We start from the raw sequence: 19220 nt of genomic DNA on the forward strand, positions 1-19220 counted from the left end.
CCGTCACTGCTTTGTGGTACGTTCTGCATAACGCGGCAGCTCATTTTAGCTTATCGCGGCCCATTCGGCCCTTTTCGCTGCTGACCCACCTGCCCCAAAGTGCGTCGGCCCACCGGAAAAATGCCCGGTATGCCAGATTACCAGTACAGCCCTGGTTGGTGCCAGACTGGCTGGTTTGAGTGGGCAGAGGCCTGCTCTATGGCACCCTCCCAGCAGGTGGTGCCCTAGGCAACCGCCTAGTTCGTCTTTGCCTAGAAACGGCCCTGTCATAACCAACCAATGATGTTTGATGTCAGTGAAGTGAAAACTGATGCATTGCATGAGGAATAATGACTTAAAATTGGGTTTATCACACAAGCTATCGCTTGCTTCAGAAGTCTTGGAATATAGCGCACAAGTTGTATGGACAACTTATTATTTTGGAGCTTGACACCCCCAGTCCCCATTTACTTGATATGGAAAGTGATAGCCAGGATATTCAGCAAAATTCGCCTTTTGTGTTCCATGGAAGAAAGAAAGTAATATATTGGGCTTTGAACAACATGGGGATGGGGATGAGTGTCTGATGACAACATGTTCACCGCTGTCTCTGCCCAAAATACCACAAATTAATTATTATAAGTGAATGATATATTACAGACAGGTAAGGTACACTGGCATCATGTGCCAGTATGAGCTTGATGTGATGTGAGGCCTTTTAGCGCGTGCTCAGCAGTAGCAGGCAGCCCGTTACGTCACCGGCGCCATATTAAAGATTGGTGCTGTTTTCTCCGTGTCGCTGTTGCCATCTTTCTGTTTCCAGCTGGACTCAGAGAGACACGAGAGTAGCAAACATACATCCACCATGGAAATCGACACACTTCTGGGAGCCTTTAGAGGTAACCCAATAAGAGTTTGACTTGTAACTTCTGAATAACAGAAAAGGTTTGGTAGATTAATTAGCCTGTGAGCTAAGCTCGGACATCAAACTAGCACTCGACGCTAGCTGCTTGTCTTGCCGGAAAAAGATAAAATCTCACTACAGATGTAAATTGGCTTCTAATCAGTCCACAGAAAATGTGTATGAGTGGTTCTTGTAGATTCAGCGTGTCAGAAGTGAATACATTGCCAAAGTATGTAGTTACAGATTGAAAGCCGGTTAGCAGGGAGCTACACTGCTGTTATTATTGCTGTCTCTCTGTGTGTGAGCAGAGATTACTCTTATATAATAACTAATTTACTGTCTGAGCGATCCAGAAACTCCTTGCTTAAATAACTTTGCCGCCAAGTTACTTCATGTCAAGCAGACTCAGCATATTTTTTTTTTGAGTGCTTCTATGCTTGGCTTAACCCCTTCAATAAGAGTGTAGGTGTTTTATACAATATTAGAGAAGCAGCCGTGTAATATATTTACTTAGTGATGCCATGAAACTGTCATTTTGTGATATTGTGTATGGTAAGCTGTCAAAATTAATGCACTATTTTTAAATACCAATAGACATTATTTTACTCCCTGTGTATGTTGAACAACCATGTTTGCACCAACATGTTTGCTGCAGCATCATTGTTTTCTTTGCTTTTCACTGTAGATTTCGAGAAGAAAGGAGAAAAGGAAACATGCCCAATCTTGGATCAGTTTCTGTCCCATGTTGCAAGAACAGGAGAGACCATGTAAGTTCACAACTTTTGCATACTGATTTAGTGTCAGTCAGGGCTGAGTGTCGATTCCAGGAAGAATGGATTCTTTGAGTTCAAGGCGCTTGGGGGAATCAATTGTAAATAGTGTAAAGTAGTATGCTTTATGGTAATATTTCACTTTGCTTCACTCATGTTTTTTCTTGACAATCAAGAAAATTATTTTGAAATCAACTCTTGGGATAAATAACATCAATTCTGGAAACTTGGAATCGGAGTAGCTTCCAAAATTTCTGGAATTGAACAATTGTTCTGGGGATAAACTATAAATAGCTAATTTCCGAAGCATTGTGATCTTCATTTGAATGATCTCAATGTCAATTCTTAAATCCCAAGATTGAATTATTTGACTGTATGTGCAACGTTCTTAAATGTGAGTTAAACACTTGCATATGAGTCCAAATCAAAATGTCTTTGATTAGCCACTGGCTGGTAAATGTTCAGATTTCACTCACCAGTAATTAAGTTGTATATTGACAAAGAACTTCAGCATCCTTTTACTGCGTGTTGAAAGTTAAAGTTTGATTTGACTCGTTCTTTGTAATGTGTGTGTAATGTGTGTGTCCAAAGACGAGATCCATGCAATCCATTTGTCATTGGATTATGTTTTTCTTTTTATATATATATATATATATATATATAAAATCTTTTAAAAATTAACCTTTTTTTCTTTACAGTCAATTTTTGATCAAAAACAACCTGTATACAAACATAACATTAAGGCTAATTCTAGTCTTAGGGGGCTTTCACACTGGGCACGTTTGCTTCTGTCCGAGTGCGATTGTTCCCGGTGCCCCCCGCAGTGTTGGTCTGGTTTCACACTCACTTGATTCTATCGAACCCCGTTCCATTTGCGTTCATCTTATATCATCACAAACACGCGTGGTGAACACAACGCGACTCCTCATACGATTTTTTTTTTGTTTTGTTATTTTGGTGCCATTATGCGCAGCAGAGTGAACGACAACTGCGTATATGTGCGCTTCATGGCGTAACTCATCAGATGTCCAGGGGAAGGAGGCTTGCTGCTGCACGCTAACAGTGTTTTTTTTGAGGAGACAGCTGATTGCAAGGAATTCATTTGAATCTTTGTTTACACTGCATGCTTGCGCTCGTGTCCAATGTGAAGTTATCGCCACTCCTTTTATATCCTATATTTATAATAATAGTATTTATATATATTTTTTATAAGGTGTATAGACAGACAGACAGTATTTATAGTGTTGATTGTACATGTATGTCATTGTGGTGTCATTACTTTTTTGGACTTTCAGGAATGTGTGGATCCTGTTGTGTTGTCGTAACTAGTGATGTTGTCATCGGTTACTTTTCTTCCTGAACGACTGCGCACCCGAGTCAGAGTTGCTTTCATATTCACGCAAATCATATAGTTCCATTGCAACTGAACTCAGACCACCTCCTACGGGTAGTCTCGGGTTCGGTACCGTGGTGCGCACCCTGGTCCGCATGACAGCTTTTACATTACCAATATTTCATGCAAACTGTGCTCTGTTTCGAACTAAACTGCCAGTGTGAAAGCACCCTTAAATAGCATGGATGAGGTAAAGCTATTCGAGTCTTCTCATTAATATGTGCTAATTTACAGATGCTCTTTTCAGACTGTACTGATTTTTAGTGTTCCACAAATCAATGTAAATAATACAAATTATGCAATTAAACAATAAACATGTAACAAAATATAATATATACAATATAAAATCATATTTATTGATGAAATGCATAGATTTGTAAGTTTTTACTATGCTAACATATGACCAAAATGATAATTAAAAAAAAAAATATATATAATTTGTTAAATTAATAATTTCGTAAAGTACCGAGTTAAAAGGCTCCCTGTAAAATTAACAGCATTAGCTGAGAGAGAATTTCTTTCATATTTAAGAAAAATTGACATTATTAATAAAATGAACCCATATGACTCAAATCGCGAGCTTTTGAAATCAAATCGGAAAATCTGTATCAATACCCAGCCTTAAAATTGCACATAATGCTGCGTTCATGACGTGTTTGAATTAAGAAATGGTCACTTGAAGTGTAGTGATTCTACACGGAGCTGCACTCAAAGAAGCAAAAAAAATTTTACTAGTCAAAAACTCGTAATTACAGTCATTTTAACATGATTTGAACGCATTGATTTCAGTATTCATTATGATTCACAACATGCTATTCTTCATCCACAGGATTCAGTGGTCACAGTTTAAAAGCTACTTCCTCTTCAAACTAGAGAAAGTGATGGATGATTTTATAGCTTCGTGTCCAGAGCAACGAGGACCTGCCAATCCAAATGTAGAGTACATTCCCTTTGTAGAGATGAAGCAGAGGATTCTCAAAATTGTCGATGGATACAACGGGTAAGTGACAACATTGAACGTTTTGCCAAAAAGTAGCCCATTTGTGTTTCATTTTAGCATATTTAGGTTAATGTAATGACAATGTCTGGTACCAATAAAATGTAGTGCTCAATTTAACACTGATTATACAGTTGTTTCCCAACAATTAGAAAATGTGAGAAAAAGGAAAAAACCCTGTGCAGATTCCATGTGGATCACCAATAGGTTGTTTTTGTCCCCTTGTGGAAATATTTCCAAGAAATAGATATTGCTACATTGTAAGATAAATTGACAGTTGTTCCTGTTTTGAATGGTGTATTTATATATTTATTTTTCTTTAGGATTCCTTTCACTATTCAGCGTCTTTGTGAGCTTCTTACTGAGCCAAAAAGAAACTACACAGGAACAGACAAGTTCCTCAGGGGCGTGGAGAAGGTATGATAACTTCTTTAAAAGGTTAAAATTTGTGGAGTGTTTTCAGACTGTCCTGAAAATCAAATTAACTTCATCATTACCATTTCTCATCATTCAGAATGAAATGTACCTTTCTTTTTCAGAATGTGATGGTGGTCAGTTGTGTGTATCCTACCTCAGAGTGAGTTTTTCTCTTTTTCTACTGTGTTTTAGTCTGTGTTGTCAGTAGACCGTTGCCTGTCCATGCAAAAATGAATATTAGATTTGAATTTTCCACAGTCTGTGACTGTTATGCGTCTTTTGTTTTTGAAGGAAAAAAGGGTCAGGTTGTGTGAGAAGAATGAATGGGGTCATGTTTCCTGGCAACACTTCAGCTTTTCCTGATAGGTGAGTGTATCACTTAGCCCACCGTTATGTTGACTTAGAAAAACAAATCAACATTAAGAAACTCAAAAGTGATAGTGACCCACAAAGCCATTTTCAATGTAGCTGTGCCAGATCCATGTCCCTCACATCGCTCTGCATTCTATTCCCTAATGAACTAATGAAATATTTTGTGTCCATTTTTGTATTTATTTGAGTTGTAGCTGGCAATTATAGCAAAACATCTTCATCAACCTGTATGGGTTATTTTTGTGATAATGACCATCTGACTGAAGAAAATCTCTTAGTCGATGAACTTCATTTAACTGTCTGATTTCTGATTATTTGTAAAAAGAAATGTGAATGGTCCAGGAACACCCAGGCCACTGAACAGAACAAAACTCTCCCTGTCCTCCAGTGTAGCTACCAACGGCCTTCCTGACAGCACAGAAAACAAAGAACAAGCTTCCGAGTCATCAGAGAGAACAGCCAAGTAAGTCGGATGTGCACACACTGTTTGGAGCCCCACTCAGTACATTTACATGCACAGTATAAAAAAAATCGAGCAACAGCGGGTTGCGTAGTCAAGCTACAATTTTTGTCTCTGTCAAAGTATACATAACTCAATTTGTAATCGGATATTTGAAGAAAGGGACCTTTTGTGTCAAATTAGCGCACAAAGCCAAACAAGAATTTGTTCATCCATGTATTTAACAATGTTTAGCTCCATTAGCTGCAACTACATGAATGCCATCTCTTCATCCATCCAAAAATTTACGTTCTTAACATTTGCTGAGCTACAGTCGCATTATCTAGGTCTGTTAGTCCGACACAAAACTAGAGTTTAGATGTCTGTATATGGACTAAAACATCTCTTTCCAGTGAGTCTTCGGAATCAGAAGGTACACACAGTGGTCCGGCGAAGAGTAAACATCGTGAAGATGAGGATGAGACTAACGCTGAGATGCACGAAGCAAAGAGGCTGAAGTTTGATGAAGAGGAGGAGGAAGAGGATGATGATGATGATGAAGAAGATGGAATAGAGAAAGAGCAGGAGGGAAAGGAGTCGCCCTGCACGTCAGTCGCAGAGAGCTCATCAGATGTGCCGGAGTCCACAACGGACTACAGTGCAGAAGTGAAGGATAGTAAGCCTGATGAATTCAGCACTGAAGACCAAGGTACATCCTTATCATAATTTTATAACTTAAATTAATAGTTCACCCAAAAATGAACATTCTCTCATTATTTACTCACCCTCATGCCATCCCAGATATGGATGACTTTCTTGCTTCTGCTGAACACAAATGTCGATTTTTAGAAGAATATTTCAGCTCTGTGCAGTAGGTACATACAATACACGTGAATGGTGGCCAGAACTTTGAAGCTCCAAAATCACATTAAGGCAGCATAAAAGTAATCCATAAGACTCCAGTGGTTAAACCCATATCTTCAGAACTGATATAATAGGTGTGGGTGAGAAACGGATCAATATTTAATTTATTTTTTACTATAAATCTCTGTTTCACTTAAAGAAAAAAAAAAAGATACGTGATTTATGGTTCAAATGGACATAAATATGAATTTGTTTCTCACCCACACCTATCACATCGCTTCTGAGGATGGATCTAACCACTTGAGTCTTATGGATTACTTTCATGTGGCCTTTATTTGAGCTTAAAAGGTCTGGACCCGTATTCACAAAACATTTTAAGACTAAAAGTAGCTCCTAACATGTAAATTTAAGAGCAACTCTTAAAAATGTGGGGTGTGTTACTCCTAATTTTAGGACTTGTAAAATTTTCATCAGAGTAATTCATGAAGCATTTTAATGCTAAAAGTAGCTCCTTAACCCACGGCAGCTTACAAGTCGTCCTGTGTGACTCACAAACGATCTGAAGCATAGCTGCTGTGGTCAATCCACATTTAAAACAATATATTATAATATTATTATGACATTGACTGTTTAAAGATGTATCGCCTTAATCACCAATGAGTCAATGTATTTTAAAAATGCACTCACCTAAAGGATTATTAGGAACACCATACTAATACTGTGTTTGACCCCCTTTCGCCTTCAGAACTGCCTTAATTCTACGTGGCATTGATTCAACAAGGTGCTGAAAGCATTCTTTAGAAATGTTGGCCCATATTGATAGGATAGCATCTTGCAGTTGATGGAGATTTGTGGGATGCACATCCAGGGCACGAAGCTCCCGTTCCACCACATCCCAAAGATGCTCTATTGGGTTGAGATCTGGTGACTGTGGGGGCCATTTTAGTACAGTGAACTCATTGTCATGTTCAAGAAACCAATTTGAAATGATTCGAGCTTTGTGACATGGTGCATTATCCTGCTGGAAGTAGCCATCAGAGGATGGGTACATGGTGGCCATAAAGGGATGGACATGGTCAGTAACAATGCTCAGGTTGGCCGTGGCATTTAAACGATGCCCAATTGGCACTAAGGGGCCTAAAGTGTGCCAAGAAAACATCCCCCACACATTACACCACCACCACCAGCCTGCACAGTGGTAACAAGGCATGATGGATCCATGTTCTCATTCTGTTTACGCCAAATTCTGACTCTACCATCTGAATGTCTCAACAGAAATCGAGACTCATCAGACCAGGCAACATTTTTCCAGTCTTCAACTGTCCAATTTTGGTGAGCTCTTGCAAATTGTAGCCTCTTTTTCCTATTTGTAGTGGAGATGAGTGGAACCCGGTGGGGTCTTCTGCTGTTGTAGCCCATCCGCCTCAAGGTTGTGTGTGTGTTGTGGGTTCACAAATGCTTTGCTGCATACCTCGGTTGTAACGAGTGGTTATTTCAGGCAAAGTTGCTCTTCTATCAGCTTGAATCAGTCGGCCCATTCTCCTCTGACCTCTAGCATCAACAAGGCATTTTCAGCCCACAGGACTGCCACATACTGGATGTTTTTCCTTTTCACACCATTCTTTGTAAACCCTAGAAATGGATGTGCGTGAAAATCCCAGTAACTGAGCAGATTGTGAAATACTCAGACCGGCCCGTCTGGCACCAACAACCATGCCACGCTCAAAATTGCTTAAATCACCTTTCTTTCCCATTCTGACATTCAGTTTGGAGTTCAGGAGATTGTCTTGACCAGGACCACACCCCTAAATGCATTGAAGCAACTGCCATGTGATTGGTTGATTTAGATAATTGCATTAATGAGAAATTGAACAGGTGTTCTTAATAATCCTTTAGGTGAGTGTATAAGTATAATGTTGACATTGACCATTAAAAAAAGGTATCGCTTGAATCGCAAAGTTGTTTTCATTATTGTAAACTTATTTAGAGATGCAGTTATTATCTGGTGAGTAAATGATGACAGCATTTTCATTTTTGGGTAAACTAACCCTTTAAAAGCAAGTAGACATTCACTGAAATAAAACCTTGTTACTCTTCATGCATTGATTTGAAAGTGTCAGTTTTACTGCTAATTCAGGAGCATTTGGACCTTTTCCATTTCTTGAATGTTTTTTTTTGCCAATCGTCATAATGGCTTTATCAGTTTTCACACTGCAGTACACTGATGTGAATTGGGATGAAACTGCTAGGGTAATGTTATAATGAAACAATTTTGAGTGAATGCTTTGTGTTTTGGTGTTACTATTAGTCTAGAGATTATTTGCACATGGTTTGACTGCTTTGTCCGAACCCAAGTTAGGTAAATTATACATCATCATCGGTAGTAGTTCACTTCCCCAATTTAAAGTCACATCATCATTCAGACATGGAATAAGGTTCTTAGTGCTTCCAATTTCCAAAAACAGCTTTTACGGCAACCAAATTAACAATGTCAGATGGACTTGTATCCACAACTAAACTATAGTGTGAAGATATCCTTTTATACAAGGATGTATTGTGATGGCAATGTTTGAGTCAACCTGGTGTTGCAACTGGACCTATATAAAGCCACAATCTGGGTAGCTGGAGTGTTTGCCTTTTCTCCTTTTAGATTTAAAACAGCGAGGTCCGAATCATCAGATAATTAATGAAGCCACTTGGATGAATTGCAAATGCCTTCAACAAACGGAGAGATGTTCATGAATATGCCTGGCAGGTGATGGCTTGCTGACTGAAAACCAAATTATAGATGTGTTTTGAAAATCTCAATACTATTCGGGTTCAAGCATCATAAAATAAATCACTATTTTTAATTTTTCTTGTCTTATTCCAACCAGCTTGGTCATTTGAGTAACTGTTGTGCTAATATATTTATATCCTTTTTTTTTTAGATGCATATCAGCAACTGTTTAGGATCTTACTGCAAATTTTACATATCTTGTCCTCTCTCCACAGAACCCTCTAGCACACAATCAGAGTCCCTTGAAAATGGGGTTGACAAATCTGGTTGTGAAGATTCACTCAGCCCTTCCCACAGTCAAGGAATTCCTTGTAGTGAATTAGACCTACCAGAGGAGCAGCAGCCAGAGAGTGTTGAGAGCACAGAAGCTCAGAAAACAGAGGAGAGATATGACCCAGTGAGCAGTAGCAGCAATAATAGCAGTGACGAGGGAGTGTCCAGTGCGGACACTCCATCTGCAAGTCCCAGCAGTTCCACAGAGCTGCCAGCTGAGGGCAGTAGCTCTGCAGACATCAGTTCAGATATCTCTGAGACTGCGGATGACAACATGGAGCAAGACTGAAGTGCGGCCCCATGTCCTTGATTTTTACAGTTTACTGTACAAATCCCCAAATCACTGATCCTGCAGCATAAGCAGATCCAGAACAGGAGGGCAGTCTAGTGGCATACCTAAAGACCTCTTGTGACAGATTTCCTTTTGATGACCCTTCGTTATATAGGTTCTTCTCAGAAGAACCCCATGAAAAAAACTGGAAGCTCACCTTTTCTGTGGTGTAGTGGAGCGGTTGCCATTGAATGACTCGAAAGCCTGCTGTCCATGGCAGTTTTCTGTAATCCTGTTCTAGTCATGGGCATTCATTACCACATCAACACCTTCTAAAGCTGTCTGAAAAATACCTTTCACTTCACCAACAATCTCTTTACCGCTCTTCTAAGCATGAAAATGTGATAAATGTGTCCTTTTAGTTGGTCCAGGTTCCTGTCAATGAGATCCCTGGTCCCAGGATTCCCTTTTACTGGCAGATCAGAGTCTAAACATTCCAAAAGAACACCCTTTTTCTCACAATGCCTTTTGCATTCATCATCTTGCTTGTGGCACAAAGTGCTCAAAAGCACCATTATACAGATTTCCTTTATTTCTTTTCTCTTTGCAAATATTGTTCTAACATTTATTTTTAGAACCTTTGATTTTAACTGCCTTTCCAGCATTTCATTGAAAATTATTTAATCCACTGATGCGGGTAAATAGATTCTAAAATTGACTAATGTCATTTTCCATGCATTAGATTCTTGAGTGCAGTTGGTTGCGATGTAATGCTAATTTAATGTTGTGAGCCTGTCTTTTCAAACAAGACATAATGTGCTTAACCAATATTGAGCCATTCTTATATGTTATAAGCTTTTCATTTTCTTTTTCACCAAGAAATGGCAAACAGTTTATAAAGGTTAAAATAAGCAACACTTTGTCAACATCAACATCTCTTACAACTGTATGCTTCTTACAGACATGTATACAGGCTGTCCAACCCTTACCTATTTCCACAGCTCCTTTTTGATATTTAGAATTTTTAAATGAAAGTAGATTTTGTAGATTGTAATAAGTGTTCACTGCTTTTGTGAAAAGTGAAATTGTATGATATCCATGTGAACTGAATGCTTGGGCTTTGAACAGTATTCCTAAAGAGCAATAAAAGTTCACATTAAAAGCAGTGATATGCTGAATTTATGACCACTGGAGACATTTCTAACTTTCATCTGAATAAAACACTTTGGAATCACAATTCAGGTCATCGATGGTACATCGATGGTACATCTTCAGAGCAAAGGTTTTGTATATATTTATTTTAAAATCTGAACTATTCAGGTATTTTCAGTGGTACCGTGTTCGCCACCATGTTTAATAAGTGGGTGATATGCACGTAATTGGCAGTTATTACAATTAAGAGCTAATAATTTACAAAAAATAGGTCTGCATTCGTTATTATACTACTGTCAATTTCAATAAAAGATTTCAGTAGAAAATTATACATTTTTGGTGCAGCCTCAAGTTCTGTGAAGTTTCTCCAAGAAGTATTGAAATATGAAATCAGAAAATAAAAAAGTTACAGATTTGCCTTTTCTTTTAATTACTCAAGCATAGGCAAGTTTCCACCTTCGGACCAATAGCTTTCACTGCGGGAAAGTGCTGTTATGTACCAATCCATGGTCGTTGGCACGGTTGCGGTGCATTTTTTTTCCTCTGGTGCTGCAAAATCAAAATTTGAATGGACTGAATGGGGATTTGACCAATTTGAGTTGCCACTTCACTTCAGGCATTCCTCCTGCACGGTTGGCTAATCATGCAGAGAATTCCTGGCTGAGAACAGTTTGTAATCGAATGGTGATCGAAATCTGAACCACGCTCAAATGGAATTCCTATTTGAACCGTTCGGCCCGATGGTGGAAAACATATATATTTTTTTGTATATATACCACAGTTGAAAATGGCACAATGCACTCCAATTGTGGTGTCGCACAAATCTCTGTAACCCGTCATACGTCCATCATCCCTAAATGCACTGCCTCCTTAAATGAGGCAAGATATCCCCACACCAAGTTACATTTTAATTTACACAGTAAACCATAAGTGCCCTAAACCAATAAATCCCTTACACTGTAGTTACCGAAAGGAAGGAATTGCATAGTCTCGTCTCATCTGTTGACTTTGCACCATGTGTCAGCAGCTCTTGAATGGTCATCCAGTTGTCAAAAATCCTCTTGTTCCTTTTCTTCATCATCTTTTTGTGGCTGAGCTGTATAATATCAGGCTCCTTCTTGTCATCTAAAGCTCCTGCTTGCTCCTTGCTCTCCGAACGGCCCTTCTTGAGGAATTCCCGCCATTGTCGCTGTTCCTTGGCTCGCGCTGCATGCTGCTTACGCTTCTCCTTGGTCCAGTATCGACCCACCTTCATTTCACTTGCTGCATCATCATCAGTTGTTATGCTGCAGCGCTCTTCTCGGATGCGCAAAGCACGCTCCTTCAGCATCTGGTCCTTAGATGGCCTTTTGGCGATGTGCTGTGTTCCGTCACTACGGATCTTTACCTTCCACTCCATTTTGGGCCTGGAATCAGTGGGGCAAGTCTCTGGGTTCTTGTACAGGCTGGCTAAGCTGACCTGACTCTGGGCATACTCCACAGATGACTTCTGCTGGATAAGCTGCATGTAGCTTTGGTAATGTTGTGCATGGACTGGGATGTTTTGAAGCTTAAATGGTGAATGATGAGAGGAAGTCAAAAGACTCTTCCTCGGGTTCCTCTTCTCGCTTTGCTTTCTTTTTCCCACATTCGTGACCTCTGAATCTTCTAGGGAAGGTTGCTTCTTGGTGGGGCTGGTCTCCTGAATAGGAGAAAGAGCATGCTTGGAGTATGTGTGTCCATCTCTGTCTTCAGTAGCTGTGCTTTGGGTGTCTGGAGAAATCTCCAGAGCAGGAGGTATGCTCCAACACCTCTCTACAGTATGGTAAGCGCTAGAGCTGTCCTTCTCCATTTGCTTATTGATGAGGTCTTGATGGACTTTGTCTGAACTTGTTTGCTCCGTGAAGTGCATTTTATTGGAATCATTGATAGGTTGCTTCCCTTCCACTTCTGTTTGAAGCCTGTGTGCTTGTATGATACTCAGGCATTCCAGTTCAATGTTCAGTAATTCCTCATTGAGCATCTGAATCTCCTGTTCATCACAGTCCAGACTATCTCCTTCATATAACCTGGTATCATGCTCCAGAAATCCACAAGGACTGTTGCCATTTACCAAGCATTTAAGTTCAAGCAGTTTCCGGAAGTGTTCACATGCCATGTCAGATATACCATGGAAATTTCCACTTTCTCCATTGTCAACTGACAGGAAGGAGTCATTGCTTAGGTGCATGTCTCCACTTCCCACAGTTTCCTGGCTATAGTTGAACTTGTGGTTTCCTGGGAGAGTGTCGCAAGCAGAAGTCTGGTCATTCCCCAAGATTTCCTGCTCTGAGCTTTCGTCATTTCGAGTGCTTTCATCTGTGTGGCCCATACCACTGTCTTTCTCATGATGATTGGACAGTACGGTTGCTGTATCAGTAGTGCCTTCATCTTCATGTCTGCTCTGTTAAAGTTAGTGGGAAGAAGAAAGGCATATATGAGTTACAGCCTTGAACATGCTTGCAATGAAGCTGGCCTCCTTGGCCAAAGGACTGACAAGGATATGAAGGCACTCAAGGTAGCCAAGGATTAACCTGAACAGATTTAAAGGAAATATTCCTTCTCAGGCAGGAACAAAGCATGATAACAACTGACCAGCCCTGTTCCTGTCTTGCACACTGCTCAAACACACCTGCCTGTAATTTTCAAGTAATCCTGAAGAACTTAATTAGCTTGTTCAGGTGTGTTTAGGGTTGATGCTTAAAGGTGGCTGTTCAGTAGCAGCATTCAACACCCCAGCATTGGCTTCAGTTTTCCACTCTGAACCAGTAACTTTGTGCAGCATGCTGGTTAAGACCACTAGGAACAAAATGGCTGCAACGTAGTAGAAATAAACTATGATTGGAACTGAGGGAGGTTGTGAGCTTATTGGATTCTGCAAGTAACTTACTTGTAAGACATGGCCTTCATTTACCTACCTGCTGCAGCATATTGGCAGTGAAATGCATGGGCTGATAATGCTGTTGCTCAAGCATGTCTATTTTCAAGTCATCCAGAAATTTGTTTCTGTCCTCCAACCAGCCATTATCCTAAAATCCAAACAGTACTTCATTCTTTTACCTAAACCAAATGAAATCTACTAAATCTTTAATGTGTTTGTCACAGAACAGTTAGCAGACCTGAGTTTCTGGTCGAGCCACTGCGAGGTTCACATTCTTACTCTTCATCCTGGTCATAAGTGTCACTGCCGCCTCATGCCTCTGGATGTCCTCTCCATTGATCTTAAAAATGTGAAATGCAAAATAGGATTTTATATTTTAATAAAATTTTGCCAAAAAAATAAAAGAATAAATTCTACCTGAATAATCTTGTCTCCTTCCTGGTTTCTGCCATCCTTTGCTGCAATACCTTTTGGATCAATCTAAGCAAAGTAAGTACAAGGTACTTGGTTATACATTTGACCTGCAAGCACATCGCATTTAGCAAGATTGGGAAATGAAATACTAAACGGGTGTACGTGATGCAAAGTACACTGTAAAAATAAAGATCCTCGAGGCACCATTTGGGGTTCCTCCAGACACCCTTTAAAGCAGCCTGAAATATCCTATAAGAATACTCGCGTAACTTCAAGATACATTACAAGAGCCTCAAAAGCCTAAAGAGTTCTTTAGAGCAGGAACTAAGACCAAGTTTCTCAGAGAACTGAAAAGGTGTGTGGAGGATCTTCAGAGGGTACAAGCGGCGTGATAGATAAGGAACCCCAAATGGTTCAAATACATTTTTATGTGATAATTCAATGTTAATGCAAAAATTGCCTGAGCAATTTTCCTGAGAATTTCTTAGTAGAGAACTCTACCTTGCTAACATAATTCGGAGTCTTCTCGTTGTCTGTCTTGCAACATAACGCCAGGCTGAGCTTCTCTGTTGTTATCCTCTGAAGATCTACCTCCTGTTAAAACATGTTACCATGTTAAATGCTTCATTCAAGGTGTCATTTGCTGACAGTCATTGTTAACATTATTCATAGCCAAAGTCAGTTTGAACATTTGTAGTACTTGCTTTAATGTATAATGATTCTCATGCTAAATCCACTTCCAACAAAAATAGTCCTATGAAAATAATAGAGGGCATATGATATCAAAATGAAAATAACCTCAAGAGATGAATAGATTAAATCTATACATCATTCAACAGAGCGAGTAAGTACAGTATATGCAAACACCTCATATTCTAGTCCTCTGCTCTCAATGTCTTTCTGTATGCCCTCGTAGAAATCTGGGGGGTAAGGATAATCACTTACAATTTGAGACCTATAAAAAAAAGGAAATTAATTAATTAATGCTCCATTCACAGCAATACTGATTTTAATGTAGACATTGCTTTTAAATGTCATTGTTATTACAGTGGTGAAAAGTCTGATTAAAGAAATGCTTTAAAAGTAATGACTTGCACTTACACTGTGGGTAAAATAATATTGTCCAGCATGGCCAAACCTAGTTGCGTTGGAGGCGAGGGCAACTTGCCAATAGCCTCTAAATGTGTCAAATATTTCAGAGTAATGTTAGTCTGAGTACTGTTGTCCACTACTTGGGCTGGTGTAAGAGTCTTGAAAGTCTTGTTATGGGCCGTCCTGCGCAGTACCTGAACCTCAATGGGGTCTTTGGCTGTTTGTAAGGCCTCTACTGCTTGATCATGGGTGGCAAGGGAAAGGTTCCTTCCATTTACCTACACAACACAAAATAAGAGATGGTACTTCATCTAATAATTTCAGAATTAACAATATACAAGAAAAGTACAGAATGCTTGCTTATAAACTCTTATAGCCAAGTCAATAAAAAGTAGCCTATAACAATATGGCCGATCATCATGGTTACAAAATACCATTGTAACATCTTATTAAAGTGTGGGTCAAGATTCTGTTTTCTTAATAAGCCAATCCAACATGATGCAGATCCCCTCACAACTTGAGGTTTGTGAACTGGTGGAGCATAGCTCTGACAACAGCAAGGGTCATGGGTTCGATTTCCAGGGAACACAGATGCAGTACTGATTAAAAAAATGTAGCCTACATTGAATGCACTGTTGTTTGGATGAAAGCATCTGCCTAATGCATACATGTAATGTTTAATTAGTACATTCTCACTATCCCTTTTTCTTTAGCATTATTCATTTTTGTGTTCTACATGAGCACTAACGTTTCTGATGTCTGGATCTGCTTTTTTTGCTTCATGGTTCTATGAAACATAAGACTGGGAAGATGCCTTCAGTTCATTTAATATAAGCGAATGCATGTAAACCTCACATTCTAAACCGTCTTTTTCATTTGATACATTTTACCACTAATTAATTAAAAAATCAGCATATGTAAATGCGTTATAAGTACTGTCATTCCAACCCTACAACATATCTTGGACATGAGTGGTATATGTGGCTGTCCATTAACCATAAAACAAGAGGTGAGAGCGAAATCCAAAAATCTGGTAATTTCTGAGAAGGGTCCCAACATTTAAAGAAATATGATTTTTATGAGAATGGAGAGTACTGTGATGCAAAGCAAGTGGGACAACATTAAAATAAGAAATGTTTTACACTAATTTAACAAACTAATTCTAAACCTTGGAAGATAAATAATGTTTAAGTTATGAATATTTAAAAAATCTACAAACAACACAAGTAGGCATGCGCTAAAGAAAGACAAGTCAGCTCTTAAAGAGCTCGGTCAAGTCAACTGTAATTCAATAAATTGCCACATTTCTAAAATCATTACAAGCTAGATGTTTGGAACAAGGAATATACAGTATTGGCACCATTAGAAAAACTGTCAACAACCTGCAAAGACATAGGATACTGTACCCTCACTGAAAACTTTATTAGGAACAACTGTACACCTATTTAATCATGTGATTATCATCTTTGAACTTTGAGGCGAATGGGCTACAACAGCAGAAGACCACGTTGGGCACTTTATCAGGACCAGTGTTCATAATAAGGTGCTCAGAGAGTGTATGTTGATTATTTGATGACGAAGAAAGAATGTTTTTGTACAAAAAACTTGACATGCAAACAATATTTCAACACTGTCCTGTTTTGTATATGTATCACAGTATACTCAGTAAGCTTTAACTTTTTCACACTGTCACTGAGTTCATCATTCATTGGTTAAAGTCCAATAGGGCGTGTACACGTTTTTGAATTCCACATAGGGAAATGTGCCAGCTAACTAATGAGAAAGATCTTAATTTATCAAAGCATTGTGAGATTCAAATCTCAAAGCGAACGTCCTTAGGGACGGCAACTCAATCTGCTGTCTGCTCTGGAATCTTCTGGTGGCAATAACACACATGGGAAATTTGTCAGTGCGCCCTTTCATGCATGAGCTGACAAACTACTTTAAATTCACTCGTGATCTCCTCTGCTGATTCACTTATGCATTTTGGCACGTGAGGCAGAAAATTCACTACATACATTTGAGTGTAATACACGGAGACATCCATAATCCTATTACAGCCACTTCGATGGAACAATTTAAGAATAGTTTTCCATACTATCTTCAGTGTAAGTCAGTAAACCACTATTACATACTGTAAATGTTTTGTTAATTTAGTGATATGTTTTTTGTGTAGCTAAATTTGTTGAAGACTGCATTGTGGTGTCATTCTTGTGTAGGCCTGGATCTGGGGGAGTCTGGGGGGTTAAAATGCCTCCAGTATACCCAGATAATCTACAGCAACATTCATTGTCAACTATTTTCATAATTGATTTTTATCGATTGTATCAATTAGTTTGATCAATTTTACCAATCAGCCCTGACTGTATGTTTTGTGAGCTTGAAAATGTATTTGTAGAACATATTTTGGCTTCTGAAAAAGTATTCTTGGCATTGAGTACAACTAACATACAGGGGGTCAACTGGAGGTTAAATTACAGTGGCAGCTAATTACACAGAGATTGTGGGAATGCTACTCTATAATAAACCAAACCACATAAACAAACAAACAAACACTGATCAGGGATTTTGACAGGATCTCAAATATTACTCGCTCTTCTTCATGAAAGTGTGACCCTATCATGACCCTGCCAAATGTACACAGTCTCCAAAACACATTCTTTCCTTTGGCAAAATAACCTTTCGCAACTTTTCAGCATGCAAAATAAACTCTAGAGGCAAACTCAGTTAACCTCAAAAGCATGTGAAGACTCGATTCATTAATTGGTGTAAATCAGATGATGATTAAACAATAAGAATGAATGACAGTTCCTAATGAATTTGAATTCAATCAAGCTATCAAGACTATTACATACAGTACATGTAAACAAACACAAATGACACTTAGACAAAAATCAGCTGAACCACAACACAACAACAGTGCATTTTTTACCTGATATATGCCTTGTAGTAGTTTGTAATGTTCATCTGACTGCTGTATAGTACAAAGACTGCAGCCCATGGTGAAAAGACATCAGCAGCTCCAAAAACGATCATAAATAAAGAGAAAGAATGACAACAAAGCCGGTTTCTCTCTTACACACAGGCAGGTGTCTACAGAGACTGAAACGGAAGCATATACAGACACAACAACTGCAGCATGAGTTGCAGAACACACACACACACACACACACACACACACACACACACACACACACACACACACACACACACACACACACACAAGTGAGAGCAGAGCATGTTCCCTCCTCCCATTCAGTGCAACAAGCTCTCTCTATCTTTCTCTCTCTCTCTCTCTCTCTCACTCTCTCACTATTTTAAGGAAGGTTTTGTCTGTGTCCTCAACTATGTTCTATTATCGTCATAAAAACAATTCAACCCGAAATCAAAGATAATAATAAACACGTTCCCGAGGTGTGGCTAAAAGAGTTCCATTATGTGGAAATAAGCCGTTAAATTATTATTATATATTTTTTTTGAATATCAGCCTAATTAAAAAGCTAACATTTTTTAATAACTGCCACAAGTAAGTCGACTGGAAACTTCTTTCGCAAAAATGTTTTGGTTGAAACATCTATATATTTTGTGTTTGTTTGTTTGTTTGTTTTCAAGAAGTTTTCTTAGGTTTACTCCATGAATCAAAATGTGCCTTTTCATACAGATGTCAAATATGTTTTATTTTGATTTATTTAGTTATTTTACCAAATGAAAACAGAATGGCAGGGGAGAAGAATTGGTTACACCACCTGACTTGGATTTGGTGGATTAATATTTCACTGCTTTTTTTAATTTAATTAAAACATATTTTTTAAAGAAGTAATAATAAAAGATTATTCAAAACTCAGCTTTTATTGAGACTCCAGATGGTTACACCACTTAGAAATGTTTGACTTCAAGCCCCAGAAAAAAATATTAAAATGACAAAAGACTAATTCTGAATATCTCAGAAATTGAAGGTATGTTCATCAAAGAAATGTGTATTCAAGTAATTGTTTTTGAATTGTATTTTTAATGTATATAACATTAAAACATGATTGTCACACCATTGAACCATTTATGTGTCCCATTTGCATCAGATGGTTAGTGAACAGACTTTGGGTTATCAGTGGTCGTGCCATCTGAGGCTGAGACTTGTGTTGCATTGACAATTTAGAGGACAAACAATGAACAGTCTTGGACACTTTAAGACACTTTTGCCATTACGT

At 38.7% G+C, this 19220-nt stretch overlaps 2 protein-coding genes across 4 annotated transcripts in view; one reads left to right on the plus strand and one right to left on the minus strand.

The window, feature by feature from the left end:
- Nucleotides 1-755: 755 nt before the first annotated feature.
- Nucleotides 756-11459, plus strand: ppp4r2a (protein phosphatase 4, regulatory subunit 2a). Of its 2 annotated transcripts, none has more exons than XM_052092048.1 (9): nt 756-878; nt 1569-1650; nt 3876-4046; nt 4367-4460; nt 4583-4620; nt 4752-4826; nt 5221-5295; nt 5685-5980; nt 9130-11459. In XM_052092048.1, exons 1-9 carry the CDS (start codon nt 845-847, stop codon nt 9474-9476), a joined length of 1212 nt encoding a protein of 403 aa, XP_051948008.1. In that variant the 5' UTR covers nt 756-844; the 3' UTR covers nt 9477-11459. The 2 variants fall into 2 exon arrangements, with proteins under 2 accessions (XP_051948008.1, XP_051948007.1); XM_052092047.1 differs by having other exon boundaries at nt 5158-5295; nt 9130-11451.
- A 96-nt stretch (nt 11460-11555) lies between these two features.
- The window catches only part of pdzrn3a (PDZ domain containing RING finger 3a), a 39152-nt gene continuing 31487 nt past the window's right edge, over nt 11556-19220 (minus strand). The window contains exons 1-8 of one of the 2 annotated variants that reach the window (XM_052092045.1): nt 17948-18090; nt 15025-15293; nt 14791-14878; nt 14425-14517; nt 13927-13989; nt 13748-13849; nt 13547-13657; nt 11556-13032 (exon numbers count right to left, since the gene is read on the minus strand). In XM_052092045.1, the coding sequence (XP_051948005.1) occupies nt 11563-13032; nt 13547-13657; nt 13748-13849; nt 13927-13989; nt 14425-14517; nt 14791-14878; nt 15025-15293; nt 17948-18016 (2265 nt within the window). In that variant the 5' untranslated portion in view covers nt 18017-18090 and the 3' untranslated portion in view covers nt 11556-11562. Of the gene's footprint in view, nt 13033-13546; nt 13658-13747; nt 13850-13926; nt 13990-14424; nt 14518-14790; nt 14879-15024; nt 15294-17947; nt 18091-19220 lie in introns of those variants that run through there. The other variant, XM_052092046.1, reaches the window with a different exon arrangement.

Source organism: Xyrauchen texanus, chromosome 25 (assembly GCF_025860055.1).
Source record: "Xyrauchen texanus isolate HMW12.3.18 chromosome 25, RBS_HiC_50CHRs, whole genome shotgun sequence".
Lineage (NCBI taxonomy): Eukaryota > Metazoa > Chordata > Actinopteri > Cypriniformes > Catostomidae > Xyrauchen > Xyrauchen texanus.